Source organism: Chrysemys picta, chromosome 1 (assembly GCF_011386835.1).
Source record: "Chrysemys picta bellii isolate R12L10 chromosome 1, ASM1138683v2, whole genome shotgun sequence".
In the NCBI taxonomy this organism is placed as follows: Eukaryota; Metazoa; Chordata; order Testudines; family Emydidae; genus Chrysemys; species Chrysemys picta.
In genome coordinates, this window is record NC_088791.1 from 111,699,514 (window position 1) to 111,719,790 (window position 20,277).

At 47.8% G+C, this 20,277-nt stretch overlaps 2 protein-coding genes across 3 annotated transcripts in view; one reads left to right on the plus strand and one right to left on the minus strand.

The window, feature by feature from the left end:
• The window catches only part of WNT5B (Wnt family member 5B), a 98,216-nt gene that overhangs the window by 41,396 nt on the left and 36,543 nt on the right, over nt 1-20,277 (plus strand). The gene's annotated exons all lie outside the window — the stretch shown is intronic.
• On the minus strand, nt 11,546-14,244 carry FBXL14 (F-box and leucine rich repeat protein 14). The gene has a single exon (XM_005287994.4). It carries the CDS (start codon nt 13,249-13,251, stop codon nt 12,049-12,051), a length of 1,203 nt encoding a protein of 400 aa, XP_005288051.1. The 5' UTR covers nt 13,252-14,244; the 3' UTR covers nt 11,546-12,048.

Below are 20,277 nucleotides of genomic sequence, written 5' to 3' on the forward strand. Positions count from 1 at the left end.
AAGGGAAAAAGTTTCCGATGACTGTGCACGCGGCATGCATGCACTGATTGGAATCAACACGAACAAGCACTTGAAGAACACTTTGTTACTCACTTTCTTTACACCATTCATGATTTCATAGACCTCTATCATATCCCCTTAGTAGTATCTTTTTTTAAACTAAACAATATCAGTCTTTTTAATCTCTTTTCAGATGGAAGCTGTTCTATATCCCTAATCATTTTTGTTGTTCTTCTCTGCAGCTTTCCCAATTCTAATATACCTTTTTTGAGACAGCGTGACCAGAATTGCACGCAATGTTCAAGGTGATATATTTTTATGTTATTATCTAGTCCTTATTGCTCACGTCCTCGGCCTTCCATTTATTAATCAGCCTGGAAGAGGTTCTGGGTGGGGGGAATCCCTGTGTGATTTCTTTGCATCCCATACCCTGCAGATGCAGAGCTCCCGAAGCTGGATGGAGATTTGTGTGTGCCTGTGTGTGTGTGTGTTCCATCCTGTGTAGGAGTCCCCAGCCCTGCAAATGCGGGGAGCTGGACCGATGAGTGTGAGGGCCCAAGGCAGTCCCTGGGTGACTTGGAGCTATGTGGGTCAATTACCGCAAATGCTGGCCTAGGGAAAGTGTGAGGACAAGGGGCGCTGAGGGCCGCACGTTCTTGGCAGGAGGCGGGGTGGGGATTGGCGGGGATCTGGGGCCGGCGAGCAGTCAGGCCCCAATTGGTGGGCAATGCTGCCGCCTAGTGCTGCTGAGTGGTCCGTGCGGGCAGAGCAAACCGGGACGGAGCTTCAGCGCCCCACAGACGCTTTAGGAACCAGCGCCGACCCCTGCGGCGGTGGTGCTGCTGCGAGCAGGGGCCCTGGGGCGAGGAGGCTCCTGGCTTTGTCCCTGTGGACCCCCAGCTACACCGCCAGCGGGTTTCCCGCCCGCCCGCGCACACACTGGGGGACCAGGCACTTTGCCCCGGGAGCTTCTCGGCACCGCGGGCTGCTCTGGCCCAGGCAGCGCCCCTGCCCGCCCCGCCCCCCAGCGGGGTCTTTGCCTCTCCGGTGGGAACCGCAGCGCGCTGGAACCGTTCGCTTGTCAGCTCCGGAGCCCGGCAGCGTGGCGTGTGCTGCCAGCGCCCCCCTGCATACATGAGTCGCCACCTCCCCGCTTTGCACCCAGGGGGATGTGCTGCCCTCGGGAGTCGGGGGAGATTCACCAGCCCCTGCGTGAGAGATCTACGTAACGTAGATCTCAGGCTAATTTTTTCCTGAGGCCACAGTGGAGCCACACTTCAACCAGCACCACTGGCGCCTTTACCTCTCCTGCTATTTGACAGACGGGGAGGTGGGGGGGCTGCAGTGTGGCTATGGGGGAACAGGCTGGTCAGGCATCCCCCTGCTAGAAGGGAGCTGTATACGGTCTTTAATGGAGAGAGAAGTGTGGGCGCTACCAACTTTCTGTTAGGGGTTGTCAGTATTTCTTAAAGAAGCTGAGCAGTGTAAAAATGTAACCAGTAAATACATTGGCAATCGATTTTTCAGCTGGGCCAGTTCATAGCTAATTGTAGGGTGGATGGTGGGGAGGGGATATCAGAGAATGGGTTGAGGCTGCTTGCAATATTTTGTTTCCAGGTATAAAAATGTGCCCATTTGGTGCTTAATGCCCTTGTGCAATTACAAAAGCTCAAACAATAATTAAGCTCAATCTTCTGAATAAGGAGATGAGCTGAATTGTGGGTGGAATAAAGCCCCCATTTCTCAGCTGTGCAGGTGCGCTTACTGTCCCCTGCCACTGGCTGGAGCCTGCTCTTTACCCCCCTGCCACCATCCTCGAGGCTGCCTCCTGCTACTAACCCCTTGCCCCCTAATCCTGGCCTTTACCTCCTGTCTTCCTTCCTCACTCAGTTATTTAGTACATTCTTATTGAGTTTTCCCGTACTCTTGCTTCTGTTGCCGTCTTGCCTTGTAACCCCTATCCCTCCCTGTACCATGGCCCATCTTTGCTGTCAGAAGGAACAGGACGGGGTGGTTCTGAGGGAAGGAGGCGGTAGTTGGCATTCAATTGTACCATCCTAATAAGAGACTGCCCCTGAACCAAGCACTAGGGCCAGAGTTACGGGGAAGGGCTGTCTTAGGCTACATCTACACTACAGGGGGGAGTCGATTTAAGATACGCAAATTCAGCTACGTGAATAGCGTAGCTGAATTCGACGTATCGCAGCCGACTTACCCCGCTGTGAGGACGGCGGCAAAATCGACCTCTGCGGCTTCCCGTCGACGGCGCTTACTCCCACCTCCGCTGGTGGAGTAAGAGCGTTGATTCGGGGATCGATTGTCGCGTCCCAACGGGACGCGATAAATCGATCCCCGAGAGGTCGATTTCTACCCGCCGATTCAGGCGGGTAGTGTAGACCCAGCCTCAGAAATAGCTGCAGTCCGAGTATATTCATTTATCTTCCAGCCAAAGAGTGTAGGGACCTATTAAGTATAAGCAGAGAGGCTATACAAGCAGGGAAGAACCCTCACCTCTTCTGTAGTGGACAACCTACCAAAGAGATTCTGCACCAGCAATTTGTGGTCTAGGGCACAAGACTTTTGGTCCATACTTTTATGGGCCCTGTGCCCATTGTAGTCCAAAGAGAGCGAGATTAAAAGGGCACTGCAGTCAAACACAGAAGTTTAACACTATGGAGCAAGGGCTGCTGCAGTCAGCACTTCAAACCTTGGAGGCATATGGGAGTAAAATTGGCCACCTCCTTGGGCTAATTCACTCCTTCCCCACACTAATATCAGCTGTTTCAGTACCTGGCAGGGGGTGCTACTGTGAGGGAGGGGAAAAAATTGGCACGCAGAATTGGCTTAGTTGCTCTCTGGGTGCCAGCCAGGATCTCAGCTGGGAAAGCTGTTAGCTATTCTGTCTCTCTCTCTCCCTGCCCCTCTCCCCCCAAATGAAATATTTCAGCGTAACAGCCTCTGATCCAAGTTGTTCTTGGACTGCATCTTCTTTACTTTGCCCCATTCTGTTTTGCTACAGTATTCAGGATAGTTATTAGAGAAATCAGATGAAGTAATTCTCTCTCCTCACTATTTCACAAGATCCATTCTTTCCCCCACTGTAAAAACAAACACACAGAGGGATTTGTAGCACATTTGTCACTTCAGCCAAATGGCAAAAGGTAACAGAAAGGGCAGCGCTTGTCCAGGTTTTTCTGTTGGGAAGACTATGACGCAATAACTCCTCTCCCAGAATATGCTTTAATTTGGAAGATGTAAAGATGTTTCCTTTGTGATGGGGCAAAAAGTGTCTTAATTGAACAGCTCTTGCACATTTGGCAGGGGAATTTGCAAAAATGCACATGCTTAGTCTGTCTAAACCAGGGGTGTTTAGAGATGAGTGTAACTGTCAAGGAAGGAAAGAGTGGGTGGGCTTTTATTGCTGCTGAATGCAAGTCATTTTAGTTTATCCCTCAAGGCAGCTATAAGTAAATATGGTTTGTTGTATACTTCTGATAAAGCATGTTTCTCTACACTCTTACAAGTTAGGTGGAGACTTTGCAAACTTCTTCAGGTACTCATGGTATTGTAAACGTTTAGACGCCTTGCACTAAGGCAAAGGGAAACAACCTCAGACAGAAGGGGCAGGGTTTAAAAAAAAAAGAGGATAGGGAGAAATCATTTAATCTTCAAATCACAGCTGGGGTAGCTCTGTCTAGAGAAATTAGAATCATGAAGAGGGAAGGGAATTGACCTACTATAGATCCTTTAGTAGCCAGAATGTTTGTTTCTATAGCAGAACAGCTCTGTCCCTGGGCCAGTAACTTGTTTTTTCTGCAGGTAGGAGCAACATTTAAAAACAAAAAAATCTAATCTTTGGTAAATACTCATAGGAAAAATACAGTAGCCATATACCTCTTGCTACTTCAATTTAAATCCTCATTTAGATGATAGTGAAAGGAATTTGGTTTTAACTTAGGGCTTGTCTACATTGGCAATTTACAGCACTGCAACTTTCTCACTCCGGGGTGTGGGGAAAAAAAAAAACCCTCAGCGCAAGTTTCAGCACTGTAATGTGCCAGTGTAGACAGCGCTCCCAGTGCTGGCAGCTACGCCCCTCATGGAGGTGGGGTTTTTTAAGAGTGCTGCCCCAGCGCTGTGCCACAACCACACAAGCCACGTTAAAGCACTGCCAGTGTTGCATCCGAAGAAGTGGGCTGTAGTCCACAAAAGCTTATGCTCTAATAAATTTGTTAGTCTCTAAGGTGCCACAAGTACTCCTGTTCTTCTTTTTGCCAGTGTAGACTAGCCTTTAGAAACGTCCCATGTGAAAATCTATGCTCAGAGGCTGGACAACCGTGGATGGAGTGAAAGCTTAGTGTTCGCTCACTAGTATTAGTCTCCTGCTCTCAAACTCACTCCAAATTTCATTTCCCCTTGAAAAGACAAGTCAGCTCTGGATTGGTTTGAAATCATTGCAATGCCACTTAAGGTTGAATTGACATTTAGTTAATGTGTTTGGTAGATTTAATTAAAGAGGGGAAAAAGCACTAGTGTCACTGCCAAATGTGGAAGGAATCTAAGTTCTGGCAGAGAAACCTGAAAAACTCTCTCTCATTCTTTATTTCATGCAGCTTAGGGCTGGGGAATTCAGCAGGAAGGACTCTATGGCTGGACACGACAAGGAGCATTATGCAATCATGCCAGCGGCATTGGCATAGTGCCTAGTAGATGTCCTTAGGGGTCTTAAAATACAGCCTCAGCCATTCATTTCAGTTTATCGATTATCTTTTCTCCACAGATGGCAATATTAAAGAGCTGCTGGCCAAAGAAGTGGGATTTATGGTAGAAGAGAGGGAGAAAACAAAAGAGCCCACTTTGCTTGAATCAGGCTGTGTTTGTAGTGAGACTTGCAGATTTAACAGAACACATACCTTTGAGTTGTTAGTAGAAGCTTGTGTTAACTTCTGTTTTCAATTCCAAAAACTCTTTAGATGACTTGGCCACCCACTTTTCACCTTAACCCTTCTCTTTCCACGCATCACCATGTTCAAGAACAAGTTGTAGTACAAATACAGAATACCTTGCACTTACAGCATTTTCATCTTAAAATCAGAGAGCCAATTATATTAAATCTCAACACCTCTGTGAAGCAATTCTCATTTTATAGATGGGGAGACAAGGGGGCTAATCCGGTATGACAAGCACCCAAAATAGCGATTGTTGTATTGAGAGGAGAGCATAAAGTGGGACTTTAGTCAAGACGACTCCTCTCAAATACACATTTGCACACTGACTCAAAATTGTGTAGGGGAAACCATCATCACCTACCCTGGGAACACGAGAATGCAGGTAGTGCCCTCCACCCTCCTTGGGGGAAAATTGCAGGGAGGAATCAGCCAGTAGGGGCACCTGCAGAAGCAGCCAAAGCAGGGACCTTCAGATGTTCAGAGAATTTTTCATAGTTTTGACTAGACTTTTTCTGCTCTGTGCTGAGTGGCTGTTTGCTCCACCCTGCCCCTCCCTCCAGGTCTTTCCCTCATCTTCAAATTGTATCTGCCCATCTTACCCTTTCTCCATCATCCTTGCACTTAGCTCATCCCCTCTTAACTAAACACACCCAAAGCCCCCTAGACAAACCCTGGAATGAACATGCCTTATGCTGCCATCACATGGTTGACTCTGCTTGTGTTTTCATCCCTTCCCCCCATCCTGTGTCTGTCTTGTCTGTTTAGACTGAAAGCTCTTCAAAGCAGGGACAGTACTGCTGTTTGTACAGTGCCTAGCATAATGGTTCCTCATTCTTAGTTGGTCCTTAGGCAGTGACATAGCAAACATGATTAATAATAATGACTGAAGTTAATTGGAATTTTTCGGTTGACTTCAATTGTAAAGATTAGGATGACATGAATTGACTTCATAGAAGATTAGGGTTGGAAGAGACCTCAGGAGGTCATCTAATCCAACCCCCTGTGCAAAGCAGGACCAACACCAACTAAATCATCCCAGCCAGGGCTTTGTCAAGCCGGGCCTTAAAAACCTCTAAGGATGGAGATTCCACTACCTCCGTAGGTAACCCATTCCAGTGCTTCACCACCCTCCTAGCGAAACAGTTTTTCCTAATATCCAACCTAGACCTCCCCCACTGCAGCTTGAGACCATTGCTTCTTGTTCTGTCATCTGCCACCACTGAGAACAGCCGAGCTCCATCCTCTTTGGAACCCCCCTTCAGGTAGTTGAAGGCTGCTATCAAATCCCCCCTCACTCTTCTCTTCGGCAGACCAAACAAGCCCAGTTCCTTCAGCCTCTCCTCGTAAGTCATGTGCCCCGGCTGCCCTCTGGTGGACTCTCTTCAATTTGTCCACATCCTTTCTGTAGTGGGGCCCCCCAAACTGGACACAATACTCCAGATGTGGCCTCACCAGTGCCGAATAGAGGGGAATAATCACTTCCCTCAGTCTGCAAGCAATGCTCCTACCAATGCAGCCCAACATGCTGTTAGCCTTCTTGGCAATAAGGGGACACTGCTGACTCGTATCCAGCTTCTCATCCACTGTACACCCCAGGTCCTTTTCTGCAGAACTGCTGCTTAGCCAGTTGGTCCCCAGCCTGTAGCGGTGCATGGGATTCTTCCGTCCTAAGTGCAGGACACTGCGCTTGTCCTTGTTGAACCTCATCAGATTTCTTTTGGCCCAATCCTCCAATTTGTCTAGGTCACTCTGGACCCTATCCCTACCCTCCAGCGTATCTACCTCTCCCTCCTTAGTGTCATCTGCAAACTTGCTGAACGTACAATCCATCCCATCATCCAGATCATTAATAAAGATGTTGAACAAAAGTGGCCCCAGGACTGATGCCTGAGGCTGCCAACTAGACATGGAGCCGTTGATCACTACCTGTTGAGCCCGACAATCTAGCCAGCTTTCTATCCACCTTACCCGCCATTCATCCAATCCATACTTTTTTAACTTGCGGGCAAGAATACTGTGGGAGACCGTATCAAAAGCTTTGCTAAAGTCAAGATATATCAGGTCCACTGCTTTCCCCATATCCACAGAGCCAGTTATCTCATCATAGAAGGCAATCAGGTTGGTCAGGCATGACTTGCCCTTGGTGAATCCATGTTGACTGTTCCTGATCACCTTCCTCTCCTCCTTCCAGTTCACTTCAAAATAACATTTTTACTATTCTCTACCTCTGCTTCCAAATGAGTCATGTTTGATGGAAACTTTGCACTGACCCAGCTCCGAGTTCAGAAGTGACTGGAGGGCGAAAATATTAGTTCCTCTGTTACACTGGGGAATGCTATATTGAGGAGAGTTATTGGTTAGTCTCCTCTCCCCCTTTACTAGCATCAGTCTCTTTTTTAGAAACCATCTCCTTACAAGTAAATAGACACATTGCTCCAGCTCAGACCACTCCTAATAGTAAGACTTATGTTTAGGACCAAGAGAGCATTGTGATTTCTGAGACAGTAGCCCATTTCAAGAGGGAACAATGTCTGCTGTTTCTAATACTACAGGAATTCAGGGAGGCTCTGGTTTCAGCACAATTTCCTAAAGGTTTTGGGTTCTATTTAAATAGTATGTTGGTCCACCTAGCTTCTTTCTGACATGAAGTTATAAGTAACATTTTTGCCTCAGAACCATCCTGTTCCTGACTTTAGAAGGACTTCAGGACCACACAGAAGATGCAATGTTGCATGTGCAATTTTGATGTCTGCCTTCAAATATTATCCATGTTAAAGTTTGATTGAATGGGGAGAACAAATCATCTGTATACTATAGCTTGCGGTCTATGTTTTTGTTGGAATCTGGTAAGCCTGTGGCCTAGCAAGAGAGAGGTACAATTTACTATCCCTTGCAAGGACCATGGCTAGCTATATCAGATATTAAATATCTACTGGTAACTGGAACCTGGTCTGGAATTCCTATTGTTTACTGGGGTTCACATATCCTCTTTTTGGTCAAGAAATTATTGTGGTGTTTTTTTTTTTTTTTTTTTTAAGGGAAGGAAAAAGATCCAGTACCTCTCCAAGTAAAGGAAGATGGATATAGTGTCAGGCTCAATTAGATCCAATTGTGATGGCTTTCCCCAAAGGGAACAATGCAGCTTTTGTGATGAATTCCCAACAGAAAGCTTGGTAGTTTTACAAAAATAATCCTGCAGCCGTCTAGGTGCTGGCCCTTCTCCCGGGGGTGCAGAGGAAAACCCAGTGAAACTCTGCCCTCCTAACAGGAAGTGGAATTTTTTTTTAAAGTGTGTGTGTGTGTGGGGGGGTGTCTGCAGCATGAAAGAAGGAATTATGAATGTTCTAGTCTCAGTCAAAAATACTCAAAATATACAAGCCAGAACAGATTACAATTGGCGACCGCCATAACCTCTTTGCTAGGGCTGTATTGTGGAGAGCTCACCTACCTGGATGTAACTTGAGAGAAGCTGGCTAGGATAGAATAGTTTGGATGAAACAAAGTAGCCTGCTACAGCACTAGAAGTACTTAAAATGCAAATGTACAGGAACTCCAGACCATCCCCCACTGCCCCTCCTCTGCATGGAGGAAAGCAGCTTAAATACAGCCAGGCCTGGAGAGGAATGTTAAAAAGAGGGGAAGAATCACCCTCCTCCTTTCCATAGGGACCCTCACATGGCGAGATTCAGTATGCATGACTGAACAAGCAAGCAAGCAAGCAAGGACAGCTCCTCTTTTAACTTTCCTGAACAATGGCTTTGCTCCTTCCATCATTTCACATTCTCTCTAACCCCAACCCTTCTTTAAAAAAAAAAAAAAAAAAAAAAAAAAAGGAGGTTTGGGGGGGGGAAAGAGAGAGAAAGCCCTGCTGCAGTACTTAGAGAGGAGAAAAGCTTTGTTTCATGCACTATAAACAGCTTAAGCCCCTATCTCAAACAACAACACAAACCTCACATCATAGCAGTCTAAAAGGGACCCTGTCAGGTTAGAAGTCATGCGTTAAAAAGAAAGATTTCTATGGTACAAAAGGACATCTTAGATTATTCGAACAATGTTAAAATCCAATTTTTTCCCATTTCCTCTTTACTTTTATCTCAGTGTGTACAATGAAAAAGTGAAACAGCATAGTCAGTTTTCTAGTTATTCACTTGCAAGTTCTCATGCACTAGCAAAAGACAGCAAGTTTGTTATTATTATTATTGCAGGAAAATGTTTAGGGTCTTTTTGGGTGTGGGGAAAGAGTAGAAAATCAGTTTTCATGGATTTTTAAATGCAACAGGAACATTGCCATCTGTCTTAAGTTTTTTTTTAAACGTTTTCCCCCCTAAAGTGTCAAGTTTGATCTACTATACATCACTTTACCCCATGTCCCTTCATAACAAATTTGATCAATTGCCGTTTACCCAACCCCAAAATGAACTGGTACCCCAACATTAATCTCTACTTTCACTCAATTTATCTGAGCAAGTCAGCTGTTCTCATATACGATATTGTCCTTCCAAAAGGAAGCAACGCTCTCTTGTAAACTTCTAATTATGACATTACTCAACATCCTGCACAGGATTGACCAGACTCCCCATTTCCTTTTACTCAGACCAAGTCACTCACTAAAACAAGAGCACAGGCCAAATCCCTCTATAAGCTATACACCACACTTCTTGCAACCAGTAGACAAGATACCTACCTTTAAAAAACCAAAGACAAACACAGATACAGCTTTTTTTCAAAAACATACTTCATATTTCCTCTTTTATTATATAAATATCAGTTTAACCTTTTACTGTAAGAATATAAAATGTTTTAAGAGGATCTTTGTTATTTTTTATACAAATTCACAAACAGTACAATTAATCCATAGGGGTCTCTGGGTTTGCTTTAACTCCATGGTCTGGCCTGTTATTGTGGAGGATTTGAGATTCTGAATTTAAAAAAAATCAGTAAAGAAAAAAGGCCAACATTTGTTTCTTTAAAAATTCATCAATTATTCTTCCTCTTTAAAATAATAATTAAAAAAAAATCTAAAGAACCAGCTCCATTTTACTGACAGAACAGAGATAAGACAGATGAATTTCAGTCTCCTCCCCTTCACATCGCAGCCTCAGGCCCTGCAGGCCTGTTCTGCTCCTCTCCCCACTTACAAACAGGAAGCCTCACACAGTGACCTTTTTTTGTAGGTGAATTGGGAGGGAGAGGGGAATATTTGCATATATATATATATATATATATATATATATATATATATATATATATATATATATATATAAGAAACTGAACTTGCATTTCACACATTTCAATACCCCAATCCTCAGTATGGATTCTCACATGTTACACATGTTTGTGCTAGAGGAATAAAAATGCAGAAGCACAGTTAGATCCCCAAGCCCCAGTGGAGAGGGAGGGAGAGGCACAGTCAGAATGTGAAGGTGGGGCACATTAGGGAAAGCTTAAAAAAAAAAATCAACCAAAAAAAAGTTACAAACCCAAGGGGCATCTTTCCAGTCTAGGCACAAAAATGTTTCAGTCTCAAAATCTCTTTCTTGTAAGAATTCCAGGGCTTTTGAGAAAAAAGTAACAAATTAAAACGAGGTAGCCAGACATTATATATATATTTATATATATATTTATATATATATATAGAATATATTCAGCAGAAAAAAACGTACTTTAAAATCCACAAGAACAGCAATTTCAAATGTCTTTAAAAATAAAACCATGGAAGAAAATGAATACTGAAGAAAGAAAAGATGAGAAAAACTGGGATCAGAAACAGGATGTAAGCAAGGGGAGGGTGGTGGTGGTAAGAGGCTGTTTTGTAGTAGTAATTTTTTGTACGCATTTCAAAATAAAACCACGTCACAGTATCTCAAATGAAAGCAAAAATGAAGCTGGAGATTCTTCCTTAAGTCCCCTGGATAGATAGGAGCTTGGTCATCCCCTCTGCCCCATTCACCCCCAATCCAAAGGGGAAATGGATGTGTGGCTGGATATGTCTTTATCCCCACTTCCAAGAAAGAGAAGGCAGGGAGGAAGAGAGAGAAAAATGAAAGGGAAGATGAATAGCTAAGGTGACTCCATCCCTCCAATGCAAGTGGGACATTTGAAGAGACTGGGATCTGTCTTCTTCTCTATTGGGAATAGGGTAAGGGGGAAATGGTGTCTTCACCCCCAGTACAAGGAGGAGGGAGAAGTATTCGGAGTCTATCTTCATCCCCAATGCAGGGAGATGGGAAAAGAGTGGAGGGTCTAGGCTCTCTCTCCAACCACAGTGCAGGGTGCAAAGGAATCATGTCCCTATACTCAGCTCAGGAGGGGAGGGGACCAGTGTAGCTCTCTCTATATCCAATGCACCGGAGAACTGGTGTGGTGGGAGATTGTATCCAACCACAGGGCAAAAGGGGGTAGAAGTGAAGATGAGGGTGGGACTGGAAATTGATGGAATATGTATAACTGGGAAAGGCTATTTCTGTCACAATCCCCAGTTGGGATGGGGAAGAAAAGAATTGGAATGGTATGACAAGGGGGTGTTTTTGTACCCAGTGCAGAAGGACTGGGGTCAGTGGATATGGAACATGTGGCTAATAAGCTTTTTTTGGGGGGGGGGGGGGGGAGAGGGCAGAGGGGTTGTTCCCATTTCCATCCCCATCCCCATTCGAGAAGGTCCCTATTCCCAAAACTGAGCAGGACTGGAGGTGAATAAGAATGGGGGACTTTCTTCATCAATCCCTAGTGCATGAGGGGGTAGAATCATAGCTGGAATGGGGAGGAGTATCTCCAGCCCCAGTGCATAAAATTGCAGGCCTCTATCCCCAATGCAGAGAAGGATGAGGAAAGGGGTAATGTATTCCCAATGGAGGGCTGGTGATGGCATGGAAGAAATGGAGGTTCTCTCTCTTCCCTCTCCTGCCCCAGCCAGTGCAGAGGTGGGTGGCATGGAAAGGATAGGGGTGGGCTCTCTCTATCCCTCCCTCCTTCCAGTGCTGGAGTAGGCAGGTAGCATGGCTCTGTGTGTGCCCTCCCTCCACTCTCTCTCTCCTCCATTGCAGCAGTCAGTCAGTGAGTCCCTCCAGAGAGGATGGAGGTCTCTAGGTGCCCCCTCCTCTCACCTGACCTTCTCACTCTCAGTCATTTGCCAAAGTCCCAGGTTGAGCACCTTGAGACAGGGCAGCTGGGTGATGCGCTCCAAGCCCCGCTTAGTGATGCGGGTGCAGCCATAAAGATCAATGCCTGTGAGCTGGCTGAGGTGCTCTGCAATGAGCTCCAGGCCCTTGTCAGTGATACGGACACATTGGCCAATGTTGAGTGTGCGGAGCCCATGCATCTGACGCACCATACGGTTGATGCCCTCATCGCTGATGTGGCAGGAGCAGAGGGAGAGGGAACGCAGCCCATCCAGGCCCTGTGCGATATAGGCTAGGCTCTGGTCCCCCACCTTGTCACAGAAGGAAACATCAAGGCCCGAAAGGCGCAGGCTGCCCATGGCCAGATGCATGATGCCTGTGTCGCTGATGTTGTCGCAGGAGCGCAGGTTGAGGCTGCGCAGGCTGCTCATGTGGGACAGGTGGAGCAGCCCCGCATCTGAAATGCCCCCACAGAAGCTGAGGTTGAGCTGGCGGAGGCGTCCCAGCCCTCGGGCCAGGTGCTTTAGTGAGAGGTCGCTCAGCTTCTGGCAGTCCTGCAGCGTGAGCTGCTCCAGGCCCAAGCAGCCCTCAGCTGCACTGCGGGTCATGCCGGCCAGGTGCCCAATGCCCACGTCAGAGAGGTGGCGGCATGAGCGCAGGTTGAGGCTCTTGAGGCGCTGCAAACCCCAGGCGATGAGTAGGAGGCCAGTGTTGGTGATGTTGCTGCAGCCGCCCAGCTCCAGCACCTCGAGGCCCTTGAGGTACTGGGCGATGCGGCCCAGGCTGCTGTCGGTGATCTGCTTGCAGAGGCTCAGGTTAAGCGCCCGCAGCGAGCCGATCTCCGCCACAAAGGCGTGGCCCAGCCCGTTGTCGGTGAGGTTGTAGCAGCCGCTCAGGTTGAGGCTCTCGATCTCCGCCATGCCCTGGATCACGTAGCTCAGGCTGCGCCGCAGCGACAGGATCTGCACCCGCCGGATGCCCCGCGCCGCCAGGCTGGGGAAGAGCGAGGGGTTGGCGCGGCGCAGGTGCAGCTTGGCCTCCACGCCCCGCCACACGGAGCGGTGATAGGCGGCGTCCCGCCAGGCCGTGCACACCTGCGCTGCCCGGCCCTTGTCCCGCACCTCCAGGTACCCGAAGATCATGGCCAGCAGCTCCGGGAACAGACACGAGATGTGCGTCTCCATCGCACACCCGGGCCCGGCCGCCGCTCCCGCCGGGTCCTCGCTGCTCGGCTCTTCCGGGCCGGGCCGGCTGCCGCGCCCGCCGGATCCCCGCTGCTCGGCTCCTCCGGGCCCGGCCAGCTGCCGCTTCCGCTGGGTCCCCGCTGCTCGGCTGTGGCTGCTGCCGGCTCCGGGGCCCTCACATCGCCGCCCCGTGTGACAGGCCGGGGGGACGCTGCTCGCGGAAGGGGCCCGGCCCGGCTCTGGGGCTCCGGCCGTCGCCTCTATCCCCGCTCCGGGCGGGCCGCGCTGCGAACCCCGCGCTGCTGCAGCCGGTGCGGGCGGGCCGCCCCGTGCCGCATTGTGCCGCCTACCCCGGGCGGGGGCTCCCGGAGGCTCCTCTCGGTCCCTGGTGCCGGCTCCGAACCCGCCGCCTCCTTTGTCTCCGAGCCGCCTTCCAAGCCCCGCAGCCCGGGGCCGCCCGCTGCCCCGCGCGGGGGGAGAAGGGGCCGCGCCGCCGATACCGACCCCGCCGCTTTGGGCCCAGGCTCCGCGCTGCCGCCGACGGGATCCGCCTGCTTCGCTCCTCCGCGCTGCGCTCGCCGCTGGGCCCAGGCGCCGCGCTCAGGCCGGGGGGGAGGGGGGAGAGAAGGAGGCGGCGCTGGGCTGGGTCTGGCGACGGCTGAAGCCTTCTCCTCCCCCCCCCCCCCAACACAATGGTACGATCCGGAACACTCCGAGCCGTCACCCTGGAAACAGCGCGGCCCATTCTCTGCGCTCGCGGATTAACCCCTTCGGCGCCGCCCCTGCCGCCTCCCCGGGAACTCCCGGCCGGGAATTCCCTTCCCCCCACAGCCAGCCTAGACCTGGCGCCTCTTCCTCTCCCGGCGGAACCATCCCCCCACCGGGCCTCAGCCCAAACCCCCGCTCCCGTCCGGCCCAGCAGCACCCCCGGGACCCAGACTAGGGGCCTGGACACGGTCACCGAAAGAGCCATGCGCTGCCCCTGCCTCAACACTGGTCCCTGCCCTCCGCAAGTGTCCCCAGAGCCCCCGGAGAGCCCCTCCGTCTCTCACGCTGCAGGGCAGCGTGTCACCCCCCCCCCAACACAGCCACTCCTCGCTCCCGGCTGCTGGCAGGTTAAGGTCACAGCTTCCAACCCCCCCAGCCAGGAAACGCCGTAGCCATATGTCTGGGCAACTTCAGCTCAGCCGTAAGGGCCCCAGCCGCCCTGGCTTTGTCTCGATTTGGGAGAACTAGAGCCCTGGTGTAGGCAGGGCAGCTTGTGTCTTAACAGGCCTGGGCCTCTGGCTTTCAACTCGACCAGCAAGCACGTGCTGAAGCACAGCTGCCCTGTCTGCGCTAGAGTTGTCAGGGGAGGTGCTAGCTATCATGGCCTTTAAAAAAAACCCTTTTCACCCTTGTCTAGGCCTAATTTCCCATGAAGCTGCATAGGAATATGTGAGCTGAGAGATTTGGTTAATTGTATATCAAGGTGACATTAAACCACAAGGCTGGCTAGTACATTGGCTCCACACTAGGAAGTGAAACCAGGACAGAAAATTGTTTTCAGCAATGGGGCATGTGAACAAATATTGAAAGTGGTGTAAGTGCTAATGTAGACCAGGCAGAGGTCATTAAAAGGCATTTCAAGAAAGAGTGCTTGAGACTTGTATTTGCCCGGTCTTAACAGACTTTTGTGCATTAGTAAACAGTTAACATGGGTGCAGCTGCACTTATGTTAAAAACAGCTTAAGTGCTCGTATAAGCCAGATAAAACTTTTCAAAACAATTTCAGAAAACAATATTGCCTTTTTCTATTGGAAAAGTACAACAAAATTCCCAGTGGGTCAAGGGAAAGCCTTAGGACTCATTTTTAACACTGTTTTGGTAACTTACTTTTTAGCACATTTAACTAAAACACTAATAAAACTGATCTGATTATTGGAGCCTAGATTAATTTAGATATTTTTTTCACATCTTAGCTCATAGAGCCAAGAAGCTCCTATGAGCCTGGCTGAATTGATAGCACTAGTTTTAATTATTTTGTCAGTGTCTCCAGTGTAAAAAAGGAATTTAAACTGTTCTCAGTACTGATTCTGGGGAGATAATTGGTGAAAAGCATTTCACCAATGGTTATTTCACCTAGCATAGACAATTTGCAGTCATAAATTAAGATTACTATGAGAACCATCATTGATGCATTTCCTGATTTGTGTTCACAGCCATAAATTGAACGTTATAGTTTTATATCTGTTTCCCTTGGGACTTTTTGTTTTTAGGTAAAAGGGGAGATTATAAAGCTAATCTCTCTCTTGATTTGTGCAGTTCCAGGCTTGACTATTAAATAACAATGAAATAGCTGCAAAACACCCATACTCCTATTGATATTATAAATTATACATTATTCTGTAGTTCATTGATAGCATATTCACTCTAAATTCAGAGGACATTTTGCACTGCACATGTTAAGCCATTTTTTAAAATATTAATTATAATAATAATAATTCTTTCTGCATGTTTGCTAGGAAATTAATTCTTGGTGATGAATAGCCACCAGGAAATATATGGGCCCTGATCCTGCATTCTTATCCACTTACATGATTTCCTATATTAACTTGAGTGGGTTTCTGCATGGCCATATGAAGTCTGTTATAGCAGATTTTACTGCGTGTTTGGGATCTAAACTTGTAAAATTTAACCCATTTTTGTAGTTATTAGTTGGGGGAAAAAATCTTAGGCCCTCATTCTACAATATGCTCATCCTGGGGGGACCGTAACGTGAATGTGCAGCCCCACTGAAGTCAACTGGGCTCCTTGTGGCTATTTCCTGTGTGGATCCGTCAGCAGGATCAGGTCCTTAGGTTTTATCTATTTTACACAGGAAAGACTATTTTCTACCCTCTCCCTAATAATAAAATATCCTATGTGAATAGATTTTACTCTAAATAAATATAATCCACTTTTCTGTTTAGAGCAATCAGAAAACCTCAGCCGAAAAAAGAGATGTTACATAAAGATGGGAGCAAATTAAAATGGATTGTAATGGGAGTCCTGATACATTAACCATTCCAAGTGCATATCATGGTATATAATATATGGGCCCAATCATGCAACCCTTATTTATAAGAATTGTTTTATTAAAGTCAGAGAAACAACTTGTATGAGGTGTCTGCAGGATTGAGCTCTATGCACATTGGGCAAAAGATGAGAGAAACAGAACATGGGATGGTGACATTACGGAATGTTGGGATAGTTGCCTTACATAAGTGGCAAAGCTACAAGTGAGTTACGTGTCATCCTGAACGAATGTCCATGTAACTTTTATACCTTTATACTATAGTGTATTCCGTATATGCCACACTTGTTACAGAAAAAAACCTATCCTATAAATGTTTTTGTGTATTTTAATTACTATTTTTCAATTCCTCTACCTTACAAATTAGAGTGGTAGAAAAAACGACCATTGAAGGCCTAAAAAATTACTTAAAACAGTATTTCTATCTGGTATTGGGGTGTCATGATTTTAATATAGGCCATCTGTGACTAGCAAAGGCTACAAACAGATGATGCATATTCTTGGAGAGCCTGAAATCTCTTTCTCCCATGGCATGCAGCAAGAATCTTTAAATCCTGGTTGTCAACAGGGTATCAAACCTTTTAAGTCTCTCACGGGTCTAAAATTGACTAATTCTGGGCCTTGGACTGGTTGTAAAATTTAATCCCTGATCCACCATGTTTTAGTAGGGGGGAAAAGAAAACATTTTTATAGTAGGTTTTTATTTTATCTAAAGGATGGCTGTTTGGAACCACTCAGAGTTTTAAAATATCAGTATGCAAGTGGAATGGTCAAAATGCACAATAAATGCAATTTATCACATGGTTTCCTCTGTTTAACCCCTAGTTGCAGAAATAAAGACATTCATGCCATGTTTATCCTGACCTCATGTGGTACAAATGTTTTTACCACATAGATGGCTAGCACCATCTCCTGATAAACTGCATTTATCAAAAAACCTCATAGGCACTCTGACTGCTGATCTATCCCCTGGAACTATTTTTAACATTCCAAACCCTTGAACAACTCCAAACAGTCACTATCTCTTTTTGAAAGGACTTAACGGATAAATGTTTCATTCCCCCCCCCCCCGATACCCCCAAATTACACTGGTGCAGGCTGGACAGTTTTTATTGGCAGTTGTTCAGGGTGATCTGTATAACTGGATTGTGGCTTCAGCACTTGTGAGTTATTCATGCTGATAAAACTGCACTGTCATGTATTCCATATCTTATATCACATGTGTGGTCATGATATCCATGGACTTTTCTGCAGTTCTTGTCTTAGCCTGTCCCTATTTGTTTCCCTTGCCTCTTAATTCATAGTACAATATTCTCTCTCTCTCTCTCCTTCAGGCATGGTTCAAATGAAGCATATAGTAAAGATAGTGAAGAAAGGTCTGGTCATAGGTTGTACTCTTAGGGCATCCCTTTGGGGGTGAAGGTGGGTGCCTCTCATCACAGACATCCTTCTCTAGCCTCATGTGTCTCTGTAGAGCCAGTTTAAGGTGCAGAGTGTGATTCTCTGACCAAAGTCCTGGGGGAGAGGAAAGCAACCCTTTACTAGGCATTAAGCAGTCCAAAAAAAAGGTAAGGGCAAACTAAATAATGCTGCAGCCCATAAACCAATCTGGACTCCCCCAGCGGTTCCCCAAAAGATAAGAGGTCAGTAGTGTCCGTGAAGGGAGTTTGGGCCACTCACTCTCTTGTGTCCAATAGGACCCAGGCTGGGCACCCTGCAAACAAAAGGGGAAACAAAGGGAAGATGGTCTCTCTCTACATCTTCAGAGGGTTCAGGTGGCAGATGCTTTTCAGCAGCTTTGTGGGTAAGCAGCCCCTATTCTATGGGGCTAGAGAGCTCTGGCTCTGCTTCCCTCTGAATGCCATCCTGCCCCAGGCTTGGATCCTCCTTTCTAAGGAGACTCCCTTTCCAGATTTGACAGGCCTCATAGGTACGCCAGGTTGGGCTGATTGTGCCCAGAGGAGCTCTTTGACCCCTTACTGATGGGAGGAAATGTGTCCCACTACATATCCCTGTGCTCTTTCCCTGCTTTCACTCCAAGTGATAGAGCTCCAACCAGGGATATGGAAAAATCCATCCTGAATTTAGCCACAGAAATTTCCCAATTGATACAAGCTCTCTTGCCAGTGGGTGGTGGCTGCTGTGATTCCAAGGGAATGATGGCACCTATTAAACTATTGGCAGCTATTAAAACAATAATGTTCTTCAGACCCTTTTCTTCTTTTTGCTCTCTCTCACTCCCATTGAACCCTAATCCAGCTCCTAAAGCAATGTATTCCCCACCCCACCTAGCTGACACTAATCCAGCCCCTAAACTAACTTCCTGATAAGCTCCATTCCCTCTGACCCAGCTCCCTATAATGATGTTTCCATCTTCCTTGCTTCTCTTCTAACATTCAGTTTTTCCTTTCCTCTTCCCTTCAGTCACCAAGCCCCAACTACTGAAGGGCAGTCATTTGATTCAAAGGGCCAGCAGCTTTCCCCAAAAGAGCAGAGAAACCTGCAGGAGTCTCTCTCTCTCACACACACACACACACTCACTCACTCTCTCTCTCTCTCTGTGGTGGGTATAATAGGCCAGGGACACCTGGGCTGCAGTGGCCCCGGCCCTTCCCCAAGAACCCCACCAGCTTCTCCACTCCACACCCTCTCCTGTCCTCGCTTCTCGCCGTGTCCCTCCTCCTAGGGATGGAGGAGTGAGAAGGGATGTGGAGGGCCGGCGGACTGAGCAGACTCAGCCGGGCACTGGGGCCTGCGGCTCAGCAGGGGAGCAGGGCCTTCAGGGGCAGAACAAGCTGGTGTTAAGGGGACGGCAGCTTGGCCTGTCCTGACTGTGGCAGGGGGGCTGGCAGCTCAGCCCGGCAGGCACTCGGGGTCCGGGGGATGGGAGGGGTCGGCGGCTCGGCCTGGCACTGGGGGAGGTCAGCAGCTCAGCTCGGACCTGACCGGTGCTGGGGGAGGCTGGCGGCTCGACTCAGTACAGCGCGGGGGGAGGGTGGCGGCAGCTGCTCAGCCCGATGTGGCTGGGGTGGGTGGGCCAGGCCTCCAGTCGCAGGGGCCCCTCAGAGTCAGGGCTTCTCCTTTTCTGGGGGTGGTTTGGGGCTCCAGCAGGGCCTTGGACAGGGCCGATGGGCTTGCCTCCCAAAGCAGGGGTTCACCCGCTGCCCACGTGCGCGCGCGCACACACACACACACAGATGTAGGAGTTTAGCTGAGTTTCTGTGATCAGTTGATGTTAACTTTAACTTTTCTATCTCTTGAGATTTCCCCCCATGGATATTTGTTCTCTAAGTGTGGGACATTTCTGCAAGGCCCAGTGTACACTGAGGAAATTTCCCTCAATTTTAATTGGCTTGAAAAACCAGATAAACCAAATTTAAAGCTGGCTGGAATTGTAGCATAGACCGCACTCCAGGTGGCCTGAGCTGTCTTTAGCAAACCAATTTCAGAACCTCCTTCAGCAGGTTCCACCTGGAGTCTAGTCTATGCTATGGCTGCAAGTGGTTTTAAAGTTGGTTTAGTTAAACTAGTTTTAAAATGAATTTTTGGGGTAATTTTCCCAAGGAGACCAGGCCACAATGCTCTTGTAGCACTATGACAGTTACAGCCAAAGTTGTTCTAATCACCAATTCCTGACATGAACTAGCAAAGAGAAGGCGCTGACGTTTCATGGCACTGGTATTTTCTGGAGGGTGTGTCTTGGAGACCATTTGCTACTCTTCCATTTCATAGGCTAAATTGACCCCATCCATACTGACAGGGGTGCTGAGAGCTATTAAACCAAACTGTAAACCCTGTATATGATGGAAACCACTTCAAGCCAGGGGGTGTGGCAGCACCCCCGCTGCCCTTAGTTCTAGCACCCAGGTGTACTGAAGAATTTTCCTACAGTTAATAAGGTGGCAGAGGAACTGCAGCTGGTTAAGGTGGGGGTTCCTTTACTTTCATCTCTTAAATGTTCAACACAAATG

Coding starts and splice junctions, on each gene's coding strand:
- FBXL14 (XM_005287994.4), bottom strand. CDS start 13,251: ATGGAGACGCACATCTCGTGTCTGTTCCCGGAGCTGCTGGCCATGATC.